Source organism: Oryzias latipes, chromosome 23 (genome assembly GCF_053564925.1).
Source record: "Oryzias latipes strain Hd-rR chromosome 23, Olatipes_Hd-rR_3.1".
In the NCBI taxonomy this organism is placed as follows: domain Eukaryota; kingdom Metazoa; phylum Chordata; class Actinopteri; order Beloniformes; family Adrianichthyidae; genus Oryzias; species Oryzias latipes.
In genome coordinates, this window is record NC_136259.1 from 20816366 (window position 1) to 20839872 (window position 23507).

General features: G+C 41.0%; 1 protein-coding gene across 1 annotated transcript; it reads right to left on the minus strand.

Moving 5' to 3' along the window:
- Window positions 1-212: 212 nt before the first annotated feature.
- Window positions 213-22981, minus strand: gnai1 (guanine nucleotide binding protein (G protein), alpha inhibiting activity polypeptide 1). The gene is made up of 9 exons (XM_004083093.5): window positions 22475-22981; window positions 8741-8783; window positions 6895-7036; window positions 6487-6644; window positions 4589-4717; window positions 3232-3361; window positions 2996-3149; window positions 1455-1675; window positions 213-1291 (listed from the first exon to the last, which is right to left on the minus strand). Exons 1-8 carry the CDS (start codon window positions 22590-22592, stop codon window positions 1485-1487), a joined length of 1065 nt encoding a protein of 354 aa, XP_004083141.1. The 5' UTR covers window positions 22593-22981; the 3' UTR covers window positions 213-1291; window positions 1455-1484.
- Between the last annotated feature and the right edge of the window lie 526 nt (window positions 22982-23507).

Sequence of the window (23507 nt, forward strand, 5' to 3'; positions counted from 1 at the left end):
AAGGCAGCCTGGTTTGGAATGAATGGACACAACAGTGGCTGGTCTGTGTGGACGAACTGGCACGCAGACAAGAAGCATCAAAGGAGGAGCACCAGAGACGGCTCAGACTCAACCGCCATCAATCCGGGGAGAAAGTTTTCATTTCAAGTAAACATTTCAGAGGGAACTCCCTGCTGGAAGTGGAATGAATAGTGATGCCACAGTGACCCAGATACTTTGTAAATGGTTTTTTATTAGCAAAATAAGGGAGATGAGTCTACAAAGATTCTCCTTCCGTGGAGAAAGTACACATACATAGACAGTTTGTGGCAGTTTCTTTACACCAATAGAACCTTTTGTCACATCGCTCAATGTAGCAACAATCTGCACAGTTTTTTTTTTTTTTTTGCAGAAACAGAAATGTAGTTTTATGCTGGTCATCTATTTTAATCAAATAAGAAGCTTAGATCCTTTCAACTTTACAGGAATCTGTCTGCAGCTCCGTTTTTCTCTCCTTACACACCAAAACCTCCATCAGGTCTCCTCCAAATGCGTTCAAATGTACAGTGAACTGTACCAAAAAAAAACAAACAAAAAAAAATCAGGTTTCTGTTCTTGTAGAGGTTCGGCACCTCTGCTAACCTTCTGAATGACTGGATATTTAATTTACAGTTTAAAAAGCAGAGCCCCAGCCTGGTAGGGGGAAATCTCAGTACTGTACTGTGGGCCTCCATTGCCATGGCGCTTTGGGGGTGTGTGTGGAGGTCACCATGGAGCTTCAGTCCTCCTCCTGATAGCTCAGTGACATGCACATGTGAGATAGAAGAGACACCTACGTATGAAAACAGCTTACCTCTTTATGTCTAGAACACTTCAGCAGGCAACAGAACAAGCATCGGGACGACGACCGCAGTAAAATGCATGCCAAGGCACAGGTACCAACAAACCGGACTCGGAGTCGCGTCCCTCGACCCTCCCCCTAAACGCCTTTTGTCTTCCCGAGTGGTTGAAGAGCAGGAAAAAAGGAGGAGCTTTTCCACCAACGGCAAAGTTCCAGAAACGGCGGCACAAGAAACAGCAGAAAACATGGGGTCTCCTCAGGAAAAAACAAAAATTGATTTAAAAAAAAAAAGTGAACATTTGCGGTGATTCTTTTACGTGATACAAACATCCTGCACAAATGTAGTAACGCTAGTTCAAAGTTCTGAGACAAAAACATAAATAAAGCTGTTAAAAGTGGCGTATAGTACAGCACTGGTCCATCATGATCCTCCCCTCCCCTCCAAAGATGTTCAGAAGTTGGCTCCACCGCCTGAAGACAAGATGGACGGAATCAAATCAAATCAAACTTTATTTATAAAGCACTTTTCATATAAAAATATAACACAAAGTGCTTTAGTCCATATGGAATCACCCTGGAGGTCTCGTCGGACGGATTTAGGTAAAATAATAATCATTTCTTCGTCACTACTCACCAAGAAAGAAAGTGGTCGTCACCGTCATCCTTAGAAAAGCCCACAGTCTTTGAGGTTGTTCTTGATGATGACGTCGGTGACGGCGTCAAAGACGAACTGCACGTTCTTGGTGTCTGTGGCGCAGGTGAAGTGGGTGTAGATCTCCTTGGTGTCCCTCCTCTTGTTCAGATCTTCAAACTGACACTGGATGTAGGCGGCTGCTTCCTCGTACGTGTTGGAACCTGGAAAAGAGGAGAAAAGAACGGGTCAGGAGGAAAGACCAGATCCTGAAAAGATCTTTTTGGGTTTTCTGCAGAACAGGGCAAACTACAAAACAATACCACATAGGAAAAAACACGATATTGATGAATTACACAAACCAATCTTTCTTTAAATTCCTCTTTATCATAAAGATATAAAAAAAATAGTCAAATCTAGCTTCAATCCATTAACAACAGATTCAGCCCCAGTGTTTTTATTCTTTTGACTCCCGTAACTCTTCAACTGCTAACGCAGTAAATCTAATTATGCAATTTCGGATGAGGAGAAGTTCTGTGTGCCAATAACGTAAAACAATCAATTGACGTAAACCAACGGATGCTAACGCGCAAAAAGCAGCTTTATATACAACACTTTACAGTAGTAAACTGTTCACGCACTTAATCTTAATTTTGATGCGAAGAAAAGCAGCTTTGTGCTGATATGCAAGTTTCTAGTGGTGAAGTATCCGTGCATCTAACGTAAACCAACTGATTCTAATGCGGAGAAAAGGGCCTTGCGCTGATAATATCAATTAACGTAAACCAACCAATACTAACATGGGTAAAACCAGCTTTGCACCGATATGCAACTCCTTACAGTAGTAAAGTAGTGCTAGTAACGTAAAACAACTGAACCTAAAATGAAAAAGGCGCTGATATGCATCATTTTATGTTAGTAAAACTTTACGCATTTAACGTAAATCCACCGAATGTGTCGCTGAGAAAAAAGCTCTTCACTCATATGCAACATTTGTAAAGTGTTCACGCAATTAACGTAGAGGTACTGATTCTGATAGAGAAAAGCTGTACCCTTCCACGATTAGGATAAATGCTAAAGGACCAAAGTGTTAGAGCAGTTCAAAGGGCGTGTGTTTGATCCTATCGTCGGTTAAAAGGTCACGAACTACAAAGGGGTTTATTTAGTCATACTTTTGGAGCACCCCAGGAGGAGTTTACATCTTCCATTGCGCATTAACTCATTCGATTTTACATGATTTTTTCTCTAAAATATATATTTCTAAAACATGTTGTAATTTTGTTGAGGGCTTAGGGCAGAGGTGGGCACTGAGGGCCGCATTCCTGCATGTTTTCCAGCATACCCTGCTCTGGCATGTTCTGATTGGCTGGACACACCTGAACCAGGTAATCAGCCACGAGTAGGGCAAGATTATTGGCTGGACACACCTGAACCAGGTAATCAGCCATGAGTAGGGCAAGACTATGGCCACACACCGGCCCTCGAGGCCTGGAATTGCCCACCCCTGGCTTAGGGACATTTTGGGGGCACAAGTGTGATTTTACCGGCATATTCCGGGTAGCAGATGCTCAGAGGACTCCTCTTGATCTTCTCCTCAAACAGGTCTTTCTTGTTGAGGAAGAGGATGATGGAGGTGTCTGTGAACCACTTGTTGTTGCAGATGCTGTCGAACAGCTTCATGCTCTCGTGCATTCGGTTCTGAGGAGGAACACAGGACCACAGATGTGACGACAGTCCCAGCAGAACGCCCGGCATCACGTCACCGCGCTCGACCGCTCACCATCTCTTCATCCTCAGCCAGCACCAGGTCGTAGTCGCTCAGGGCCACGCAGAAGATGATGGCGGTCACCCCCTCGAAGCAATGGATCCACTTCTTCCTCTCAGAGCGCTGACCGCCGACATCAAACATTCTGGGAAGAAGATGATGTTTCTCAGCATTGTTCAGTTCGTGCTCGCTTATGCAACAATCCACATGCTAGCTTTCACTCTCAGCTTTAAAGCCAGTTTTTAACGTCCCCACTACACGAGTCCTCCTCCTGCACACATGCTGGCTTATGCTTTGGAGTTTTCTTCCGATATCTTTGTGTGTTCGGAACTTGTTCAAGTTGTGACACACTTGAAGCACTGAAGTAAGCTGAAATGTGCAGCTGAAGAAGAATCGATGCACAAGTTTGTGTTAAAGCCGCACACAATGCTCATTATGCGTGCCAGTCCAGAGTAAAAACACAGAATCATTTTCACACGGATGTCCTTAGGACAAAAAAACAAAACGAAAACAAACAAAAGCAAACAACAACAAACAAGACATTCCTCTGAAATTAACTTTTCATCTCAAAAGTCTTAACAGAAATAAAAAGGGTTCAGATTCTTTCAATTTAAACTAAAATAATTTTAAAATATCTTATAATTGGTGCACATCGTTCCATTTTGAAATCCGCCTCCTCCGTTTAGCCAGGACTAGTCTAAGTCCTGAATTATTTGGGCCAAATTCCCTCACTACTGAGTGCACTTTATAGGACGTCATCAATTTTCTCAGGGCGTCTGAATCTACAATTCCAAAATCCAGAACCTCGGAAATTTCCCAGAAGTCTCTGCACAAAAGTAGTGTGCATTGATGATTGCTAGATTGGTGTTTATAGACCACAATGCATTGCGTTTAAATGATTAATTAAAAAAAAAAGTAAATGTATTTTTATAATTTATCCGAGTTTTCATCATCAGAACACAGTGGTTTCATAAAAAGTCTTTGTAAAATGTTCACATTGATTAGGTTTTTACTTCGACAAATTGGGGGGATCATATTTATCATATGTTTAAAGTAAAAAAAGTAGTGAGCATGGCGTCTGTCCAAAATGCATTAAGATCCAGACACAGCATTAGTTTATTTTAGCAGCTAGTTAGTTGCTGGTTGTAACATCAATGACAGAACAAGCTTCAAACCATGGAGGGATGATGTCATCGAGACTACTGCCCCCACTTCCTCTTCCTGAGTCCCAGCTGCTGCTGGCGGAGGAGGGGGGTTCACGGCCTACAGCTGGGGGCTTCTTCAAAGGACGTTTCTATGAGTCTAAATGAGTCGGCGGCAGGAAAGAGAGCTAATGAAGCTCAGCCAGTTGTTCGAGTGGGGAAGGTCTCACTTGAAGTGCAGGTCTTTGAAGGTGAAGTGAGTCTCCACGATGCCCGTTGTTTTGACTCGGGTCCTCAGGACGTCCTGCTGGGTTGGGATGTAGTTTGCCTGGGATATCCTGTCCAGATCGTTCAAATAGCTGAGGAAAGGGCACACGGGGAGAAACAGGTGTTCATCATTCACACTCCACAGAAGACGATGAAAGCCAAACGTTTAGGAAACGCCGGCGTTTCTTCTTATTTCAGGTCTGAAAGGGCGGCGGACACGGGGTCAAATCAGTGTCAATAGAGAAACCGGGCTGCATATGACTTTAGAAAAAAGAAAACAATTAAAAAAAGTTTTAAACTTGAAAGTATGCATTGTAAACGTAAAATAAATATTAAAATTTTGATTTCAAAAAATGGTAAATTTGAAATGATATTTTTGTTTATTTTAAAGAAATACTAAAAACATAAATAAAAAACTAAAACTGTTACCAAATGAAAAAAACTCAAAAGTACACATTAAAAACTTGAAATATTTTTTTTTTTAAATTATACGCTTGAAAAAAATGTATATCTTAAATTTAAAAAAATGTCATAAACTTGAATAAAAAACTATAAACCCCAAAATCGTAGCAAAATGTAAAAAAAATGTTCATTTTTTCAACAGCTGCTGTTTTGAATTTTATTCATTTCTCTTCCTATTTACGTTGAGTCCTCAATTTAGTTTCAATTCTGAAATTTCCTATTTGGAGTTGAACCAAATTTTTTGTGGAGGGTGGGGATTTAAGTTCATTGGCTGTTGGGACCTGATTGACATCAGGTTGTGATGATGTCATTTCCGCTCCAGAACAGTGCCTGTTGTTGGCGGTACCAGACTGTAGCAAATTTTGGGGGAGAATTATCCTTCATCATAATCTATTACTAGATGTCAATCATGTTCCAATGGGCTAGAAGCCCCTCCCCCATGTAAAAAATCGGCTGTTACAAATGAACCTTTCTTCTCCCCTATTTGGTTCTAGTTTTGATCATTTCTAAATTCACATTTTCAAAAGTTTTGAAGTTTTCAGTGTGTACTATTGTGTGTAATACAGTCCAGTGTGTTTCCCTTTAAGCTGATCCTGATTTGACCCCATGAGGGGGACCTCGATTTCTCTGTGGTGGGTGGTTTCCCTGTGATAGCTCAGGCCCCGCCCACCTTTCAACAATATGCTGCTGAATTGGAAACTCCCTACGTGTGAGGCCTGAAACGGCCCTGCCATCTGTCCGGGGGGAGGCGGCCTGCACTCCGCTTCTCCAACTGGGCAGGAAGCAAACGGCTGGAAGACTGGATCTGGAGTGTTGCTAATTGCCAAGAACCCCAAAGAGTTTAGCTTTAAGTGAAAGAGCTTCCCGTTTGCCTTTAAAGCAGCTGCGTGAGTGGGTTAAGAGGAACCATTGGAAATGCCCCCCCCCCTGACCTGTGCTGTGTTTGTTCTGCAGCAGCACAGCCAGGCTGTTCTCTCCCTCAAACAACAGGAGCTGCCTTGTGATGAGATAATCGCTTTCAGAGCCACAGGCTCTTGCACAATGTGTTTCAGGTTCCTAGTGGTGAAGAAAAACAAGTCAGCAGTTCAGTTGAAGGGATTTTTTTTTCTCTCTCTTTACTTTGGGAACATGTGGCAACCACTGCAGCGCTGAAGTGTGAGGTCAAAGAATAAACAGCCTCTCCGGCCAAAACCTCTTCCAGCTCGGCGGAGAAGCAAACACGGACGGTGTTAAAGTCCAGAGCGATGCGGCGTGTGTCCGCCTCACGCCGCCCTGCTGCAGCAACACTCTGCGTGCATTTGCACTGGAAAGGCTGTCATTTAGGCCACGGAGTCCTCTCTGTAGATGACTCACGAGCCGGTCAAGTGTGTGTTTGTGGTTTTCTTTATGCGTGACTCACTATGCGGCGGAGTCGTTGAGCTGATACTCGCGTGAGCGGCTGAAGCAGGCCTGAACTCCGTCGTCGCTCCAGAGCCGCTTGATGACACCGGCCAGCTCGGTTGTCATGGAGCCTTCCTCCGCCGAGCCCGCCAGCACAAACAGCTGCCGTGCATCTTCCTGAGAGAGGAGCGCGTCATGAATCAGTCATCAAAGCCACCGTTGTGATTAACGCTGATGCGACGCTGAGCCGAAATGCCAGCTCGCAGCGCCAGAAACAAAGATTTAACCATTGACGGGTGCAAAAGTCAGTTTCTCTCTAAAATCTTTAAATGGGCAAAAACATGTAATATTGCTGATAAATCCGACGAGTCTCATCCTTTCACAGAAACAAGTTCCTGTGTGTCACTACGAGCGGGTCATCACTCACAGCTCTGCTGGAGTCCTTGAAATCGATCTTGAGGCGCCCCATGGCTCTGATGATGGCTATGATGGACTGGATGGTGTTGCTGTAGACCACGGCTTTGTACTGCTTACACTCCTCTTCTGAGTATCCGGCTTCATGGATGATCCTGCAGGAGAAACAAATGTGTTGGTAGCATCACCAACCGAGCACGACTCTGGGCAGAAAGCTTCAGCTGAAGACGAACAAGACGTAAGGCTTTAAGAGAGTGAATGTTAAAACATCTGCCACTTTGTTTGGTGCTCTTTTCTTAAAAAAGAAAAATACAAATTTTCTAATTCAAAACATTAAATTAAAACTTTGGCTATTTTGGGAGAAAACAATACTTTTGTGATTTGTTTTGCCAATATTCCATTATTTGGCTGTTTTCCTTGTAAATAATTGATCTCAGTCCGGGTCAGTTTACCCGCTTTCCTCACAGGAAAGTTGAGTTCAAGGCCTGAACTGCTGCTGAAAGCGACCTTCGTCCGCCCTGCAGCGTTGGGATGTGTCCTCACAGCGTCAGCTGTGGGAGTCTCACGCTGAGGCGAGCTGCCGGCCTTTTGTTTTAGTTTAGTCCTTGGTTTGAGTTTTTGTAAGACGTTTACTCAATGTTTTCATGGAATAAACCGTTTCCAAATGTGGCTTTTTTGGTCACTTTCATCTGCAGTCTTCTGAGGATTTTGCCTTTTTCTGGGATTCATCTGTCACAGACACATGACTATTCTATTATTTTAAAATGCTTTTGTTTTTAAGCATTACCATCAGTTTCTCAGCATATTTGCTGTAGACTTTTGAAATCAAATGAAACCAGTTTAGGAGTCAAAAAACTAGTTTTTTTTTGCACAATTCTTTTTTTAATTTATAGTTTAATTTGAAAACATATGCTAAAGGAGATTTTGTTTAAAAAGACAAAAATAAAATGATGAGAGGCACTGACCAGTTAGCCTTTAGGAGCTCAAAGACGCTTTTATTTTGAAGTCGTATTTAGTGAACAGAGCTAATTTTAAGGACTTGTAGTCACTTTAGTGGGAATTTGTTTTTTAGTGAATTCACTAAAATTGTATTAATTTGATAAATCCTTTAAGAATATCAAATTAAGTAATTGTTAAGTAAATGCTTGAACTTTTTAAACTAATCATTGTATTAACAGGGCTGTTCAGTATCCTTGTAATCTTACTTACGTGTCAATAGGCAGCAGATATCAATCACTGCTTTCTTCTGAAATGTTTTTCTATTTGTATTTATTTATTTCAAAACAAAATAAAATTAAGAGAAACTCCATTAAACAATTCATATTTTGCTTGTATAAAGTCATAAATTGACTGGTTTTATTTTGTGTTTTGTCATTTTTTTAATTTTGAAAACATTTTAAAAAGGGAAAAAAATGAATTTGTTGTGTTAACAAATTGCAGTGTTTCTGATGATCTCACTTCTAAAAGTTCAGACTTTTAGTCTTGAAAGCAGCAAAGAAGTATCTTAATATTACATTTATACCTAGAAAACACGTGTGGGATCCTTTCATATCAACATGTCTGTGATTCTAAAAACAACAGAACTGAAGGCATAAATGCTACTCAAACCCAACGCTTTGAGCTCCATGTTTAGCCTTTAGATCCATCACAACTGTGACCCGTTTGTCCTGCGATCCAAAAGAAAAGCTTTGAAAGCTGAATGCTGATTTTGTTTGTGTTGTGGAGACACAGAAGCCTCCTCAGAAGTAACGTAACATTTCTCCAGATCTGATCAGCTGTCGGCAGGAACATTGAGACAGGAAAAAAAAAAAACACAGAGACAGGGTTTCTTTCATTCACACTAGGAGGCAGGAACTCACTTCATCTGCTTGACGATTGTGCTTTTTCCTGATTCTCCGGCACCTGGAAGAGAAGGAGGAAGCGTTGATGAGAGATGGCAACGTCTTTGATCACGCAGCAGAAGAGGTTATAAGAGGTGGAGTCTTTATGCAAACAGACTGAACTGATTTGATCACATTTTAAAGAATGAACTTGGAAGGTGATCACAGTGACATGAGGTCAGTGCAGAACCTAAAGATGTTCGCATTTCCTTTAGCTTCTTAGTGTTTCTAATGTGATCAATAAGCACTTCATCTTTGTTATTTGATATTATGAATGCTTGTAGATTTATTAAATTATCTGCACTTGGAATAGTAAAGTATGAAGAATTATAAATAGAACTAGATTACGGTAACTATGTAAAGAAAAGAAAAAAGTTAAGTAAAAGATATTAGAGATGGGTTTATATAAATGTGCCTCTTCTCACTCCTCATTAAAAAGCATTTGACCAACTTATTATTTAATTGATTTAATGCACCGTGTACTGTTTGCATTAGTACAAATATGATGTCTATTTATAGTTAAAAATTATTCCAGTGGCATAATTTACATGTGGATGTATAATATATGTGGAGATGTATCAAGGATCAGTCTCTGTCTTCCATGCATTATACAGACTAGGGTTGGGCGATGTCCCTTAAATTGGCCGTTGACGATGTTTGCTGTCAACCATCGGGATGGACGATGATATCGTCGTTGGGGGGGGGCTAATTTTAATATTTCGGTCTTATATAATTGCTATTCGTTATTTTACTTTATTACTTTATTTATTTTATTTCCCAACTAATGACTCATCCGCAGTACTGAGGGAAATAACTTTAACAAAAAAAGTAACAAACAAACTAGAAAAGAAATGGTTTGCTCCCGCACTTAACTAGTCAAGTGGACCGGCGGAGCGCGGACTTACAGCTTTGTGTTTGAGGGGAAGGGGGGGGGGGGGGGGGTGCTTTGTTACATGAGCGGTATGTGTGGGAGATTAAGAACTGCGATCCGTTCCGCAGCTCTAGGGGAACGGGCTACCGAACTCAGAACCGGGTCTAAAAGTGTGTGTCTGAGCAGAGGATCTTGAGCACACACACAGCGCTTTGGGGCGGTGTGAGCTTCAAAGCAGAAATGTCGCTCAGTCCTTAGAAATCGTTCAAACAATCACGTGGATTTGTGTTTCGAGTCGTGTCCCGACTAAATAAAGGCTGATGTTATTCCCACATGTTTAAATGCAGCCAAGATGCAGATTGCAGCACCACCCAAAGCTAATGTTGTTAGCCCGTGTTAGCATACTGCTAATTCTGGCTTCTTTCCGGCTCCGTTTTTCAACAGAAAAAGCAATGACCACACGGATTAAAATTAAAACGATGAGCGAACAGGCGTTTCATAATAATCGTAACATTATTAAAAGCACGTTTAGAAGATCGTCTTGTATGTTACCGAGCTGACATATCAATGTATAAAGCCGCTCGGCAACATTGTTTTGTATTGAATTGTTACATTCAATAAAGTTTGAGAAAAAATAGCCGCTCGGCGGAACTGATATCCGCTTCCGGTTTTTCAAACCCTACTGCGCATGGGCGAATGATTTATTCCGACCAAAAGTGTGAGCCATGTGAACGTTTTTTATATTCTGAAAACATTTTTCTGGAACCATGTACACGTTTGGATTCTAATCCGACCATTGATCCGGTCAAGATATTATTCACATGTAACCGCGGCTTATGGTGTCGACTCGCAGCGTGGCGGGGGCGTGGCATCACGATGGTGTCTCTCCATCGGGATGTCAGTCACACATCACGATGGACGATGGTATCGTCCATCGGCACAACCCTAATACAGACAATGCTTCCATGTAGCGATGAGGCAAAAACCTGTTGGTTTCGGCCACATGGGTCTGCAGCGTCTAGTTTGTGAACACGTTTTTGGACAAACATTGAGCACATTGAAATTTTTAAATTTGAAGTGGATGCCAATTTGACGCGTGAATGACAGTCAGTGTGAATGCAGCACTACAGCTTGGAGGATTTGTTAAAAAGCATAGAAGTTTTCTCCCAAAACTGGGACTTATATACATCTTTTTTTCTTCTTGTGCATTTTTTGACTCCTTCGACTTGTACATCTTAAATACTATATATGCATTTATAGGTATATAAGTGTGTTTTTATATACATATTTTGGGAGTCACACTCTAAAGATAAACTGTCATAAACGAAATCTGCAAAGTATTCAGCTTTATTTCTTTACAATAATTATGTTTCAAGGCTATAAAATTCCTCACTTTTTCCTTAGACAGACATTAAAATTGTTATATTTTTCTCTCGTTTAAACTCACAAAGTTGAAACCTTTGCAGAAAAATAAGTCCAGTATTGCAGAATGAAAACAAAGATCTGACCACAATCAAGATTTATGTAATTTTGGCAAACTGAACATAGGAGACACTACACGGAGGAGATCGACAAGGTCTACAGCCAATCAAGAAGCAGAACACAACGGGGTGTCGGAAAAAAAGATGCACTAAAAAAAACACAAAACAGCAAGATTATGAAAGGTAAGTAGTAATTTGTTAATAGTGTATGACATAGCACTTTTCTTTCTTTGGAACAAAACGATGGAACACTGTGTATTTCTATATCATCTTTTACTCTTTTATTTCACAATCAATTCATGAATAACTATTGTAAGTTACATATCTATAAGTATAGATGCATTTGTTTTGTCTTCTTTTGTTTTTTGATTGCTTGAAACAAACCAATTCGAACAGGAAAAAAGTCTGGCTTAGTTTCACTGCTACTGCGTGGTAATAATCCTCAGCAAAGGTCCTCCATGCTGTGTTTGTACAAATACTTAAACATTTAAATGCACAGTTATTGACCAAAGGCTGTGAAACATCACCGCAGCGTTACTCTGAAAAGGCTTGTAAGGAAAAGAGGAGATGGAAAGGCCATAAACGGAATTTAGAAAGTGGTTTCGGCCGAGTCATGATGTCATGGCAACCGTTCAGGTCATCTCCACCTGAAGAGGCATTGTGTTTATTATGTGCACCTGCTGCTGTCTCCTCAACTGTGTTGGAGGCCTCCATAACGAGACACTTTGAGGGTATTTTTCTTCATGGATGCATCGGCGATACCGTTGGGCACCAGCTCCTATCAACTGCAACAGATCAGCAGTCCACCGCCTTTTGCTCTGGCTTCATCCTCCTGCTGCCTCTTCCAGGAGCAAAGACCCTCAAAACCACTTTCTCAGGATGAAGGGACCACAACTTCTCCCATGGGCTCTAGAAAAAGAGCTGGGGGACTGACGACCTACTGTAACGCCGGCCGGTTTTGCCACCTCGTGACACCTCCACAGACAGGGTGGTGTGCTCTCGAACAATAAAACCATCCACCGTGAATCTACTTTCACATCCCCTGTGGGGATAGCAGAAGAAGACATAAGACAGCGTGTCCCCCGAACACAAGCCGCTTCTTGTTGAGTTTTTGAAAGAGCAGCAAGGAAGCTCAGTTACGTCTCTACAGATCTGAGTAAAGACAGACCCCCCCCCCCCCCACACACACACACACACCATCACACCAGTGATGACGACAGCAGATAAATTCACCTGAGGACGCCTTATTTTAATGACATGTCATCACTCAGACATCAGTGTCGCCTGCAGGGGGGCGGTGACGGTGCTTTGTGGGTCAGTGGATCCCAGCAGGACGTACAGATGGACAGAAGACGTGCTGCACGGTGGGTGATCTGACACTCCTGTCCCTTTCGACCCGCCCATGAGCCACATTTCTTTTTTTTTTTTTTACAATGCCACACTCTTTGCATGTTGACGCAGATCCTCTCATATGGAAATCCACTTGGTCAGGCAAAAAACCCACAACAAAAAAAAACAAAAAACACACATCCTAAACTCAAGTTCAAATGATAAATAAATACAAATCATGCTAAATGTTGGTTCTGAGTTTTCTAAAGGCTGGTTCCATTTATCAGACCTCCAGCTCATCTACATGTAGCAGCGTAGAAAACAATGACAAAGCTTTTAATTTCTACAGAAATACAGTTTTATGACAGATTTGAAGACTTTTTGTGTTTTTAAGTTGTTTCATATGATAATAAATCACAGTTAAGACTCAAAGCATTTCTGATCACTGCTTTTACTCATAGAATATGAATGATAGTAACTAATTAACTGCAGTAAAAACTATTATTTTTACTGCTACAGTAAAAGTAACTAATTTTTTATATTTTCAAAAATAACACCAAAAGGACAGATCTCATAAATTTGGTGTCAGTACAATGAAGGGGTCTTCAACCGGAGGCTTCGAAGCTACATGAGGCTTCTTTATTCCTCCATTGTGGCTCTTTGTCTTAAAGTTAAATGCTTTAAATGAATTAATGATTTTGCAGTTTTGGTAAATTTACCCTTTTGTTTATTAAGTTTTGTCATTTCTATTTGGATTTTCACCGTGTCAGATTACTGAGTAAAATGATAGTACGGGTTTAATCTAGTGTTAGAGAGTAAAATGATAGTACAGGTTTAATCTAGTGTTAGAGAGTAAAATGATAGTACAGGTTTAATCTAGTGTTAGAGGGGTTGGTTATTAGCATTATATTAAAGAACATATTCTCTTCTGCTGCACAACAGTGTCTAGTTGCTCTTCGGAGGGAAAGTTCTTAGAGTATAGAATATCAATAACATTTATAAATTAAAAAAAGACTGGATTCCACACACTGTATGAGAACTGACTGAGTGATCCCTCCCCACGGCATTCCAAACATGAAGTACCTGCTGGTTTCAAGAGGCCAAAATCCCACAGAGTTCTATAGAGAAATGAACAACTGTTACTTGGTCATTCTATTTGTCAAAATGACCATTCTGTCTTTGCTACCTATTTAGCATGTTCTCTTGATCTTAATTTTTTTTCTCCCGTAATATTTTTCATGTTATAAACCGACCAGTCAGATGCCTCAATAAAAGTGTGTGGTACCTGCTGTCCGCCCCAAGTCCAACATCTAAAACAATCAAAAAAGTGGTAGGGGTGTAGACTTCCAACAAGCTCAGTCCGGATTGGTGAGTGGTTGCCATAAAAACAATGACTCGGACCAACTGGTATAAAGATTATCAGAGTACAGCGGGGGCTTGGCGGTGACATATGAAGGGCGTGGCTGTTGTCAAACCTCAGACATCGATCATCTGTACTTAACTCTCACCGATTTTGCCTCCTCCCCCCTTCAGGGTGACGAACCACAGACCTGAGGCACGATTCCTTGTGCAGGATCATGCTATCCACCCGCAGCAATGATACCCCCACCCACTCCCAAAAACTCAGAGGATCCCGCAATTGTGGCCACAGCTGGTTCCCGTTTTTTGTGGTTCAAACTATTTTAGGGAATCTTCGAGCGCTGTCTCACGCTGAGCGGTGCGGCTTTTATTCCGCCCATTTTTCCACAAAGAACAGAGTGGGTTTTATTGAACTGCTGCAACACATCTTTCCACACACACTCCAACTCAGAGTAAAAGGCCAGGGCAGACTGCAGTGTAAAGACACTTAATTGTAGAAACAGACCTCCATGCTTTGGCCTTCTCTTAAATAGTTTGAGAAATTCTCCTCATTCTTGTTGGTTTCAGGGTCAGATGGGTCCGTGATAGATTTCTGGTGGTTGTGGGGTATTTCTGAAGGCCGGGCCGGACCACTTTTGGGTGACCAATCCAAGGACTGGAGCCGGGCCTCTGAGTTTTTGGCATGAGGTGCAAACCACATTAGCAAATGGCACATTAGCGGTGCAACGTCGACCCATTCCCTTCAGTTTTGCTCAACAGAACATTTTGTTCTTTCCGTCTGAATAATTTTTTTCCCGATTTACTGGTTCCTCTCATTCACGATCTGTTTTTTTTCCTCCCTCTGGGTGGGTTTAAAGCATGACTCACCCATGAAGGATTCCAGGAGTGGCTGAGCTGGTGTTTTAAGCCCACCAGGGGAAAGCGGTTAATCACAGGGATTGATCTGACCGAACGCAGAATTGACAGCTCTGAGATTGTTTCCCACACTCTCCGGAGCGGGCCTGACCCATTCACGGCTCTTTCTAATGACGATAAGGCTTTGCGAGCAGTTTAGCCACTCTGGTATCCCTGTTTCAACCCCCCCGACCGCTTAGGAGCTGCTTTTTCTCATTGATCCTGCAAATCAAACTTGGAAAACTCAAACTACAAATACCACAAAACGGATAGTAGCAACAAACTGCTCATCAGTGGCCAAAAAGTGTCGTTTGAAAGTTTATTTAATAGGTAATCTAACAACCTTGACCAAAAATACATTTCCAGTGGTTGTTTATCTGGAAGGTAAACAACTATAAAGACGCGCTGAGGTCTTCTGCTTTACTCCAGCTGAGCTTTTTCATTTTTAATGCATTCTTCATTAGCATAGACTCATCTTACAGCCTCTTTCTACTGTTCTCGTGGTATCCCAGCGCATTCACACGCCATTTAAGGCCGTAACCTGAAGAGCGTGAAGAGTTACCTGGCTACCACGTCAAACGGGTAAACACACATGTCAAATAGTGCCACAACACAGCCTCCTTTGAACATGGGTCGTTCCAACGCATGGCTTTCTGTGGTCGCTAACAGACAGGGTTTAGGTATGCCTTGTGGTTTGCGTCGCGAGAACGGTAATAATAACTCATTTTCCTGCTTTTGGGAGCATAAAAGAAACTTGCCCTAACTTGCTTAGTTTCAATCAGCATGCCCCGTCTGGCCCCAGACCACAGGAGGAATGTGTTTACCTCTCAAGAAAAAAAACGCCTTCATTCTTTCTCAAGCAGCCAAGAGATCTCTACATGTTCCTGCAACACACTGCTGAATGAGCAACCAGTCTAACGGTGTTTGTCGAGCCATTATTAACAACATACGAGATTTTTGTTGATATAACCATTCTACCCATTCTAACCACAGCTGATTATGTGCCTGCTGTCATGGGTTTGCCTGTTGCTGACACAGACTTCACACTTTGCGCATGGTAACCCACATTCATGCATATTAACACTCGGCAAAGCTCGCCAAGAATAATGCAAAAGTTTCAACCCATGGTTTTGTTTACAAGGAGACTGGGGCCTTTGATGTACACACGGCTGGCTTCTCCATGACACCACCTGACAGGAACGTACACACAAAGTGACTTGCATAAGGAGGACTTTGGAATTTATGTAAGCTTTAGAGACGCTTGGAAAAGCTAGTTACAACCTCTGAGGAAAACGTTCCTGTAGTTTTACGCATCCAGATGTGATACAGTAAAAGTTTATTTGCTTTTCATCACTGAAGATCTTTAAACCCTTCCAGTGTTGACGTTCTTTGAAATAGCGCATCTCTTCAACCATTTACGCAATTAATCTAATTGCAACAAATTCAAAAGATGAGAAATGCAGCCTTGCAACACTGTATGATAGTAAAGTCTTGTGCGACAAAAGCCGTTCCACGTAACTTTAGTAAAGTGTTGGATAGTAGCGCAAAGATGTTTCTATCAGCTTCAGAATCCATCGTAATTAAGTTAATTGCATTAACGATTGAAGAGTTACAGTAATTCAATGCACATCAAGACTGGAGCTAAAGCTTCAGGTGTTAAAAGGTTAAACAACTCAGTAATAATATTTACAGGTGACAAAACGAGCTTACGTCCTCTATTCCACATTCTTCCCTGTGGCATTATGAATATCCTTCAGACTGTGTGGGAAAAGAAAATGCTGACATACCATAATAATCACCCTTAAATATTTACACACAGGATGCTGGGATGTGTTTGTCGACTAGAAAACAGATGACAGCAAAGATATTTGGCTGAAATCGCCATGATAGCAAGGTATTTGCTCATTAGTCACAAGCTATTTTGTTAATGCAACATTCAGCAGCCGTACAGAATGTCCTCCTCATCCTGAGAAGAGCTTTTTACAAACCAACAAATCAGATGACTACCAGGCTGAGGGGAAATGGAGGCATAGGTGGACACATCTACAAGAAATGGCTCAAATGAAGCTGCCAGATGGAAGAAAAAAATATACACTTGACTTTTGAGGTGCACATTATCTTCATCTTCACTGAGAAAGTTTGGCCTGTTGAGGGAACTAGCAATCTTTCAAAGACAGCCAATGCATGGCCTGAGTCACAGATGTTATATGGGCCCAATAAAAACAGGAGATGAATGGGTGGTGGTGCCACCGTGTTTAGATGATAGGTCAATGCTTAGCCATAACAGTCAATGTGTCCTTGATCAAGACGCTCACACTCACCCCGCCAACAGTATTCAGTGTGTACGGCTGTGGCAAACCTGGAGTATTCACTGTTTGTAGACTGGACTCAGACATAAAGAAAGATAGCTGACATTGTGTTTCACAAAACCTCTATGTCTTTCCGCTTGGGAGCATCCTTCCTCCTCTGTTTTGTTTCTGTCTCCACTACTGGTGTGTGTGGGGTGGTGGTGGGGGTGGGGGTGGTGGTGAATGAAGGTTATAAACAATGGGAGGTCTTGACTGTCAAAATGCAGCAAAGAGCAGTTCATGGAACCACCCAGCATTTAAAGTAAACAGCAAGACAAAAAAAGTACAGATGCCTAAAACTAGACATCTGTACTCACTCACATCTGTCTCACTGGTGTGCCCAAGTCAATAGGGTTTGGGCACACCAGTGAGAACAACTGAATTGTGGGAAGCAAAGTTCCTTCATACAATATTGTACAAGTTGACCAACAAAGGGAGGACTCTTGGTTTGACGGATATTTGAGTTTTTGAATTGGCTTCAATTCTTCTGGCATCCAAAACAAATGGTGGATGATTTATTCTAGCCAATTATTTGAAGGCACTTTCACTGCATGCTGTGATCCTCCTCAGCCTTGACTGCTGCCAGCTCATTTGCTGCATTCTGAAGAGATGTTTGGTGCTTAAAGCTTTAATATCCCTGGTCCTAGTTTACAGTGACAGCGCTCTGATTGGACAAGATTTGCATGTTTCTTATTCTGGTTCAACAAGTTTCACCTAAGTTCTTTTTAACATGGTAAAATGAATAAACTGGGATCATCATCTTACAATTCTAATATCAAAAACACTAATTTAACAATCAGAAACACTACAGAAGATACACAGGTGAAAGTTTGGTAAAAATCTTCTAAAATCTCTTAAAGATCGTATAGATTATATAATCATAAGTAATAATTGAAACAAAAAACAGTTGTAACTGTTCAAAATAAACCACAACTCCAATCAATGAAGGGAAGCAGATCAGAGTGTCTCAAACATGCAGACTTTTCTCTAAAGCCTCGAGATTTGTGTCATCTTTGAAGATGGTCATGCTAGAAACAATCACCTAAATTAAGTGTAAAGATATTCACAGCTGTTTCTCACAAACATTCAACTAAAGAAACTTACTTTCAGTTCGAAGATTTGACACAAAAAGTGACAACTAACTTCAAGCAGACAAAACACAAACTCAAGGAGATAAACCTTTATATAACTTGTTTAAATTCAAACATGAATCATTTTTATGTATAATGTATAAGATTAAAAACAATAGCCATGATAGCAAGGACTAGCTTCTGACAAAGGTGAGTTTTAGCAAGTACACAATTGTCATTAAATATGTCTTTATTATTGTTTGTATGGATTACATTAACCATTTAATCCATGCTTTTTGAGACATAAATCAGTTTTACCAAGACAAGCAGACAAAAAATTCATCTACATTTTTTGTTTTTTAAAAACAGAGAATATGAGGCCAATCTTATGATGGAAAAGTACGTCCAACATTAAAACCAGAAAGTCTGGTCTAAAGCTAAACTTGAGCGTCTCCTGGAAGTCAGAGCAAGGACTTCAGCAAAACAAAATGAAATATTCATTAATTCCCATAGGTTTCCCATAGATGGCAATTAAACATTGCTGCGACATGTTATAAAATAATATAAAAACTGTGTCTTGCTCATCATAACATCTGCATTTCCTTTTTAACAGCCTCATAAACCAAAAAAAATGTAATCAGTCGATAAGAATCAATTAAATTTTCCCAGCTACCTTAAGATCGACTGTCAGATTAACACAATCTACAAATTGAATAAAAAAACGTATTCTGCTTTTCACACTTTCTTAAAGAGATTAGATTTTAAAAGTTTCAACTATAACACAACATCCTGGCATTTTATCACTTTAGCCATTCAACAAGCAGCAGCCTCCGTCACATCATGTGTGAAAGAACAATCGACAGCCTGGTATCTTGTGCACTGCTGTACAAACCTTCACCTGTAGAGACCGACCTAAAGCTCCAGCCGAGCTGGCCTTTGACTTGGAGGAGCCGCTATGGCTCGCTCCAAACACTGCAGCCTAACATCAGCGTGACGTTGCCCTAACACACTGACCCAATCCGGATCAGTCCAACCCAGCCTGTCGACTCTATGGACAGACGGCGTAGCGGCCACTGCGGCAGGACCAGCACCTTAAAACAGGAGTCAACAGAAATAAAAGCTACTGGGATCCAGCTATATCCTACTACCGTAATAATTTATCTGCCAATATTAGCCCCAATGTTTGTTCAAAAAAATATTCAGACAGCCCAGCATTTTAAAAGAGACTAGTGGTTGTTGGACACCAGGTATTACCGGTATTCAACTCGCAGATGTAATGATGATGGGTAAACAGGGTTAATCTGACAGTGAAGTACATTATGCTTCTGTATTTATGGCCATGAAATGTAGGCAACAACAGCAGATGAACTTTTCAGGATTTAATGAAATCGTCCACACGGCAGGAGAGTATTTTTAAAGCAGTATGGCATAGGCATAAGCAGGAAAACAAGTATGGTAGATGTCTACAGAATGTTTTTGTCAACTATGCCACCAGCACTAGATTGCCCCAGCCCGAATTTCACACAAAACCGTTCATTAGCCAGACAAGTCCCTTGCAGAAGGTGAGGAAATGCAAAAAGCTCCAAACTCACATACAGGACACAAGATTGGATAATGTACATTACGGTACAGTACCATATGTTCCAAAAGTTGCTCCTGCATTTGTTCAAAACATTATTCAGACTTTTTTAAGGGCCTATACCATGATATTCTTAAGCCATTTGTAGTAAACAATATCCATATGTACAATAATATATTACTTTAGCATTCAAAAGAACGATTAAAAAAAACAACATATTATTTTCCTGAGTTCTTTTCCAACGGGTGTCGCCCGTTTCATGACGTCAACCCAGATCTGGCCTCAGAATCGTGTCTGCGTTTCGCCCATGAAAACAAATAACATCTGAACTTTTGCAAAAAAGGATGTGCATGAAGTGCATATAAAAGGAAAGGGTTTAGCGACCACAGCTAGCTCAGCAGAGAAAGTGGGTGTTTGTGTGTTAGCCTGGGGGCGGTGCTGGCAGAACAGACTCTTCCTGGGAGGGGCGGTTCCACACTTGTCTACGTCAGCTCAGGAGAACCTGCATGTTTTCGTAGGTTGGTAGGGCTGGAGCTCAGAGGGCAAATTTAAAGAGGAATACTCAAAAATGTGCGAACGGATCAAAATATCGCTTTGGGGTTTATTTGCTTGAGGAATGAAAATTATAATACACTTAAAAGTTCAAAAAAATAATTTTACATGATAAAGGGCCCTTTAAAAGAAATTGCTGTCAATTTGTTGCGACCTCTCTTTAAAGCTAGCATTTATTGTCAATAAAAGAAGGGCCACCACTAGTAGATATACTGTACTTGGCTATCCTACAACCTTACAAACACGGCACTAGGGCTGCACGATACGAGCAAAACTTGCAATGTGCGATATTAGTGATCAATATTGCGATAACGATATAATTTGCGGTATACAGTATAAACAAATAGCAAAACAACCAAAAACATCATTACCATCTCATTGCAACAGTTTAAAAAAACGATACTCCAAATGACCCTTGTTGACGTAGGAGGCAAACATTTAACATAAAAGGGCTCATCTGATTGGTCAACATCGGAAAGGGTCCATCCATTTGGTCAAATGCATAAATGGATTTATTTAATTCGTTAAGTGCTTCAAGCTGCCATAGGATTGTATTAGCACATTTAAGGTAACCATTTATTGCGATTTTTGCTGACTTTTGCGATATGGATATTGCACTGATATTGATATTGCGATAACGATAAATTTGCGGTATATTGTGCAGGCCTACACTGCACCATTAAAAGAAGGGTCTTATACGGTTTGATTTACCGCAAAAAAAACACACAAATAAATGGCAAATAAATGATCCATGAAAACACACATTTTCCTACCTTTTGTGCCATTTATCAGTACTTGAACTGTAATAACCAATAACTAATTTAAAGTCCCACTCCAATCATCTATTGATCTATTGTAAAAGTGATCCCCGGTGGTCTTTTAATTATGATTATGCCGTTGTTCAGGCTAAGTTAAAAAAAAAAACAACCTGTTTCGATTGCTAGGACATAGTTTCTGCAGAGCGGCAAGAGTTTACTAGAAGTTCCCCTCTGAGGTGTGGGCGTGGAGTGAACCTGCTTTATTTCCCGTCATCCATCTGTTTACCCTCTCACTGCTATCTTAAAGCCCCTCACAACCCCCAAGCTAACCTGTCTGCTCCTGATTCAACAACAATTTCAATAACAAGTACTCGGAAATGCAATTTTAATCTGAATTTTTTTTAAATGTCCTCCATCAGAAAAATGCCACAAGAACATGTTAACACCATTTTCATTGGAGTGGGTCTTTAAAGCTGCGTTTCATTATAACAATAACAAAAACATGCAACACGCCTCTCGCCCTGATCCCACCTCCCACACATTAGGCCCCACCAGGCCACCATACCAGTCACATTAGATTAGATTTGGAACATCAGGGCACCGAAATAACGTCGCTGGTTTCTGGAGCAAGACTAAAATCCATGAGGTTTGGAAACCACCTGAATACACAAAGGCCAGTCAAAATTGGCAACTGCTGAGAGTAATGAAAGGGTCATGAGGCAGCTATCTCTACATCAGCGTGTGATCTGACAGCTGAGTTGCTTAAGTCAAACAATGATCATCTGCTTAAAAACGCTCCCATTTCAGTGGCTCCTCGCTTTAGGACACTTCCTGAATGTGTTTTCCTCTTACAACATGTCTGCTAGCGTCTATATGTTTGAGATTTAAGCCAACAAACACGAGGTTGAGAGTGGGAATAGGGAGTTTTAGGGCAAAAAACATGTTGAATTGAGGTCTAGAGTTAATGATGATGGTTGGAGGGACTGGTTTTCTGTCACTGGAGGTTAGGCCTGAGTCCCTAATGAGCCATGGGGTCCATTTTCACACTCAGCAAAGAGCTAAATGAGAGGAAATGACTTTGTTGAAAGAGTTTGCTCAACAGTCTGGAGTAAAACGCGTCTACAGTCAGGAGGAGGAAAGAAGATGGCTAAAAACCCAACAAATTAGAACAAAAGCTACTTAAAATGGGTGGGGGTGGGGGGTACACATGGTTATAAAACTGGAGGGTGTTTGGTGACGTTTCTGGGTTTTTTGCTTTGGGTGAATTTGACTGTGAAGCTAACAAAAACGGAAACTTCTCTAGTGACATGATCACATCAAGCTAGCTCCTAAAAAAAAGAAGAAAAGAAAAAAATACGGAAACCAACTCTAGAGGGGTTTTTAACAACAGTTCGCCCCCTTTTTGAACACTTTTTAGAACTCTTTTGGGACTGAAAGGCGGAGAAGTTGGTGGGAAAGCCCCCCCGTCTTACCGAGCAGCAGCAGCTTGACCTCCCTGGCCGCCTTCTCCCCGTCGTCCCGCAGATTCCTGTCGATCATTTTGCTGCGCTCCACCGCCGCCTTATCCTCGGTACTTAACGTGCACCCCATCCTCAAACGGTGTCCTTCAGACCCAGATTGTGTCAAAAAATAGATTTATGTCTATCTAAAAACCATAAATAACCACGGAAATTGATCAAAACCGCCCCGAACACACACGCCCTTTTTTCGAACGGGCTGCCGTGGAGGGTGAAAAAAAAAGGGGAAGCGGTTTTGGGCTGAAGAAAACCAAAAAACAACAACAAAAACCTCTGACGCTGTTTAACTCCGCTGGAAAAAAAAAGGTTCTGACTTCAAATCCGTCCTCAGTTTGAGACCAAAAAGAGCTCGACAACTAAATAATTCCTCGGTAACGTCTGTCCCACCCGTTGGCGTCCATCCGTTGCGGCGGCGACTGCCTGTACTGTACGAACCGCTGAGGCTGTACCGCGGCTGCGCACAAGCACTTCCGCTTCACTCCTTCACAATAAAGGTCCATGCCTTTCTCAACGATTTCTATCATTATTATTATCGTTGCTATTGTTATTTGTGCTTTTTTTTGTTGCACTTACGTTATTAGTCCTTAAAAACCGACACAAATAATATGTTTATTTTTAAATTAAGTACAACAAGGCTTTTCTTTTGCTTTAACATCATTTAAAAAACGTATTTTTTGACAAAATTATTTAATGTATCATTATTTTTAAATTGAAATGCTTCAAAACCATACATAAGGCTGATTTTTTTAACACATTCTATTGATTTGAGAAGTTAACCTCAAATTCAGACAAGTCAACATTAGTTTGACTCATAATGTGAAATGGAAGGCCAACCGGAAGCTCGTTTTGGAAGCGCACACAATTAACCAGCACACCCACAACTTTTACACTTTTTAATTAGTTATCATAGTTTCTTAAAAAAATGCACATAAAAAGATTAAGTTAAAAAAATACGGACAAACTTCTTTTGCAGCAGGAATTCTTTACT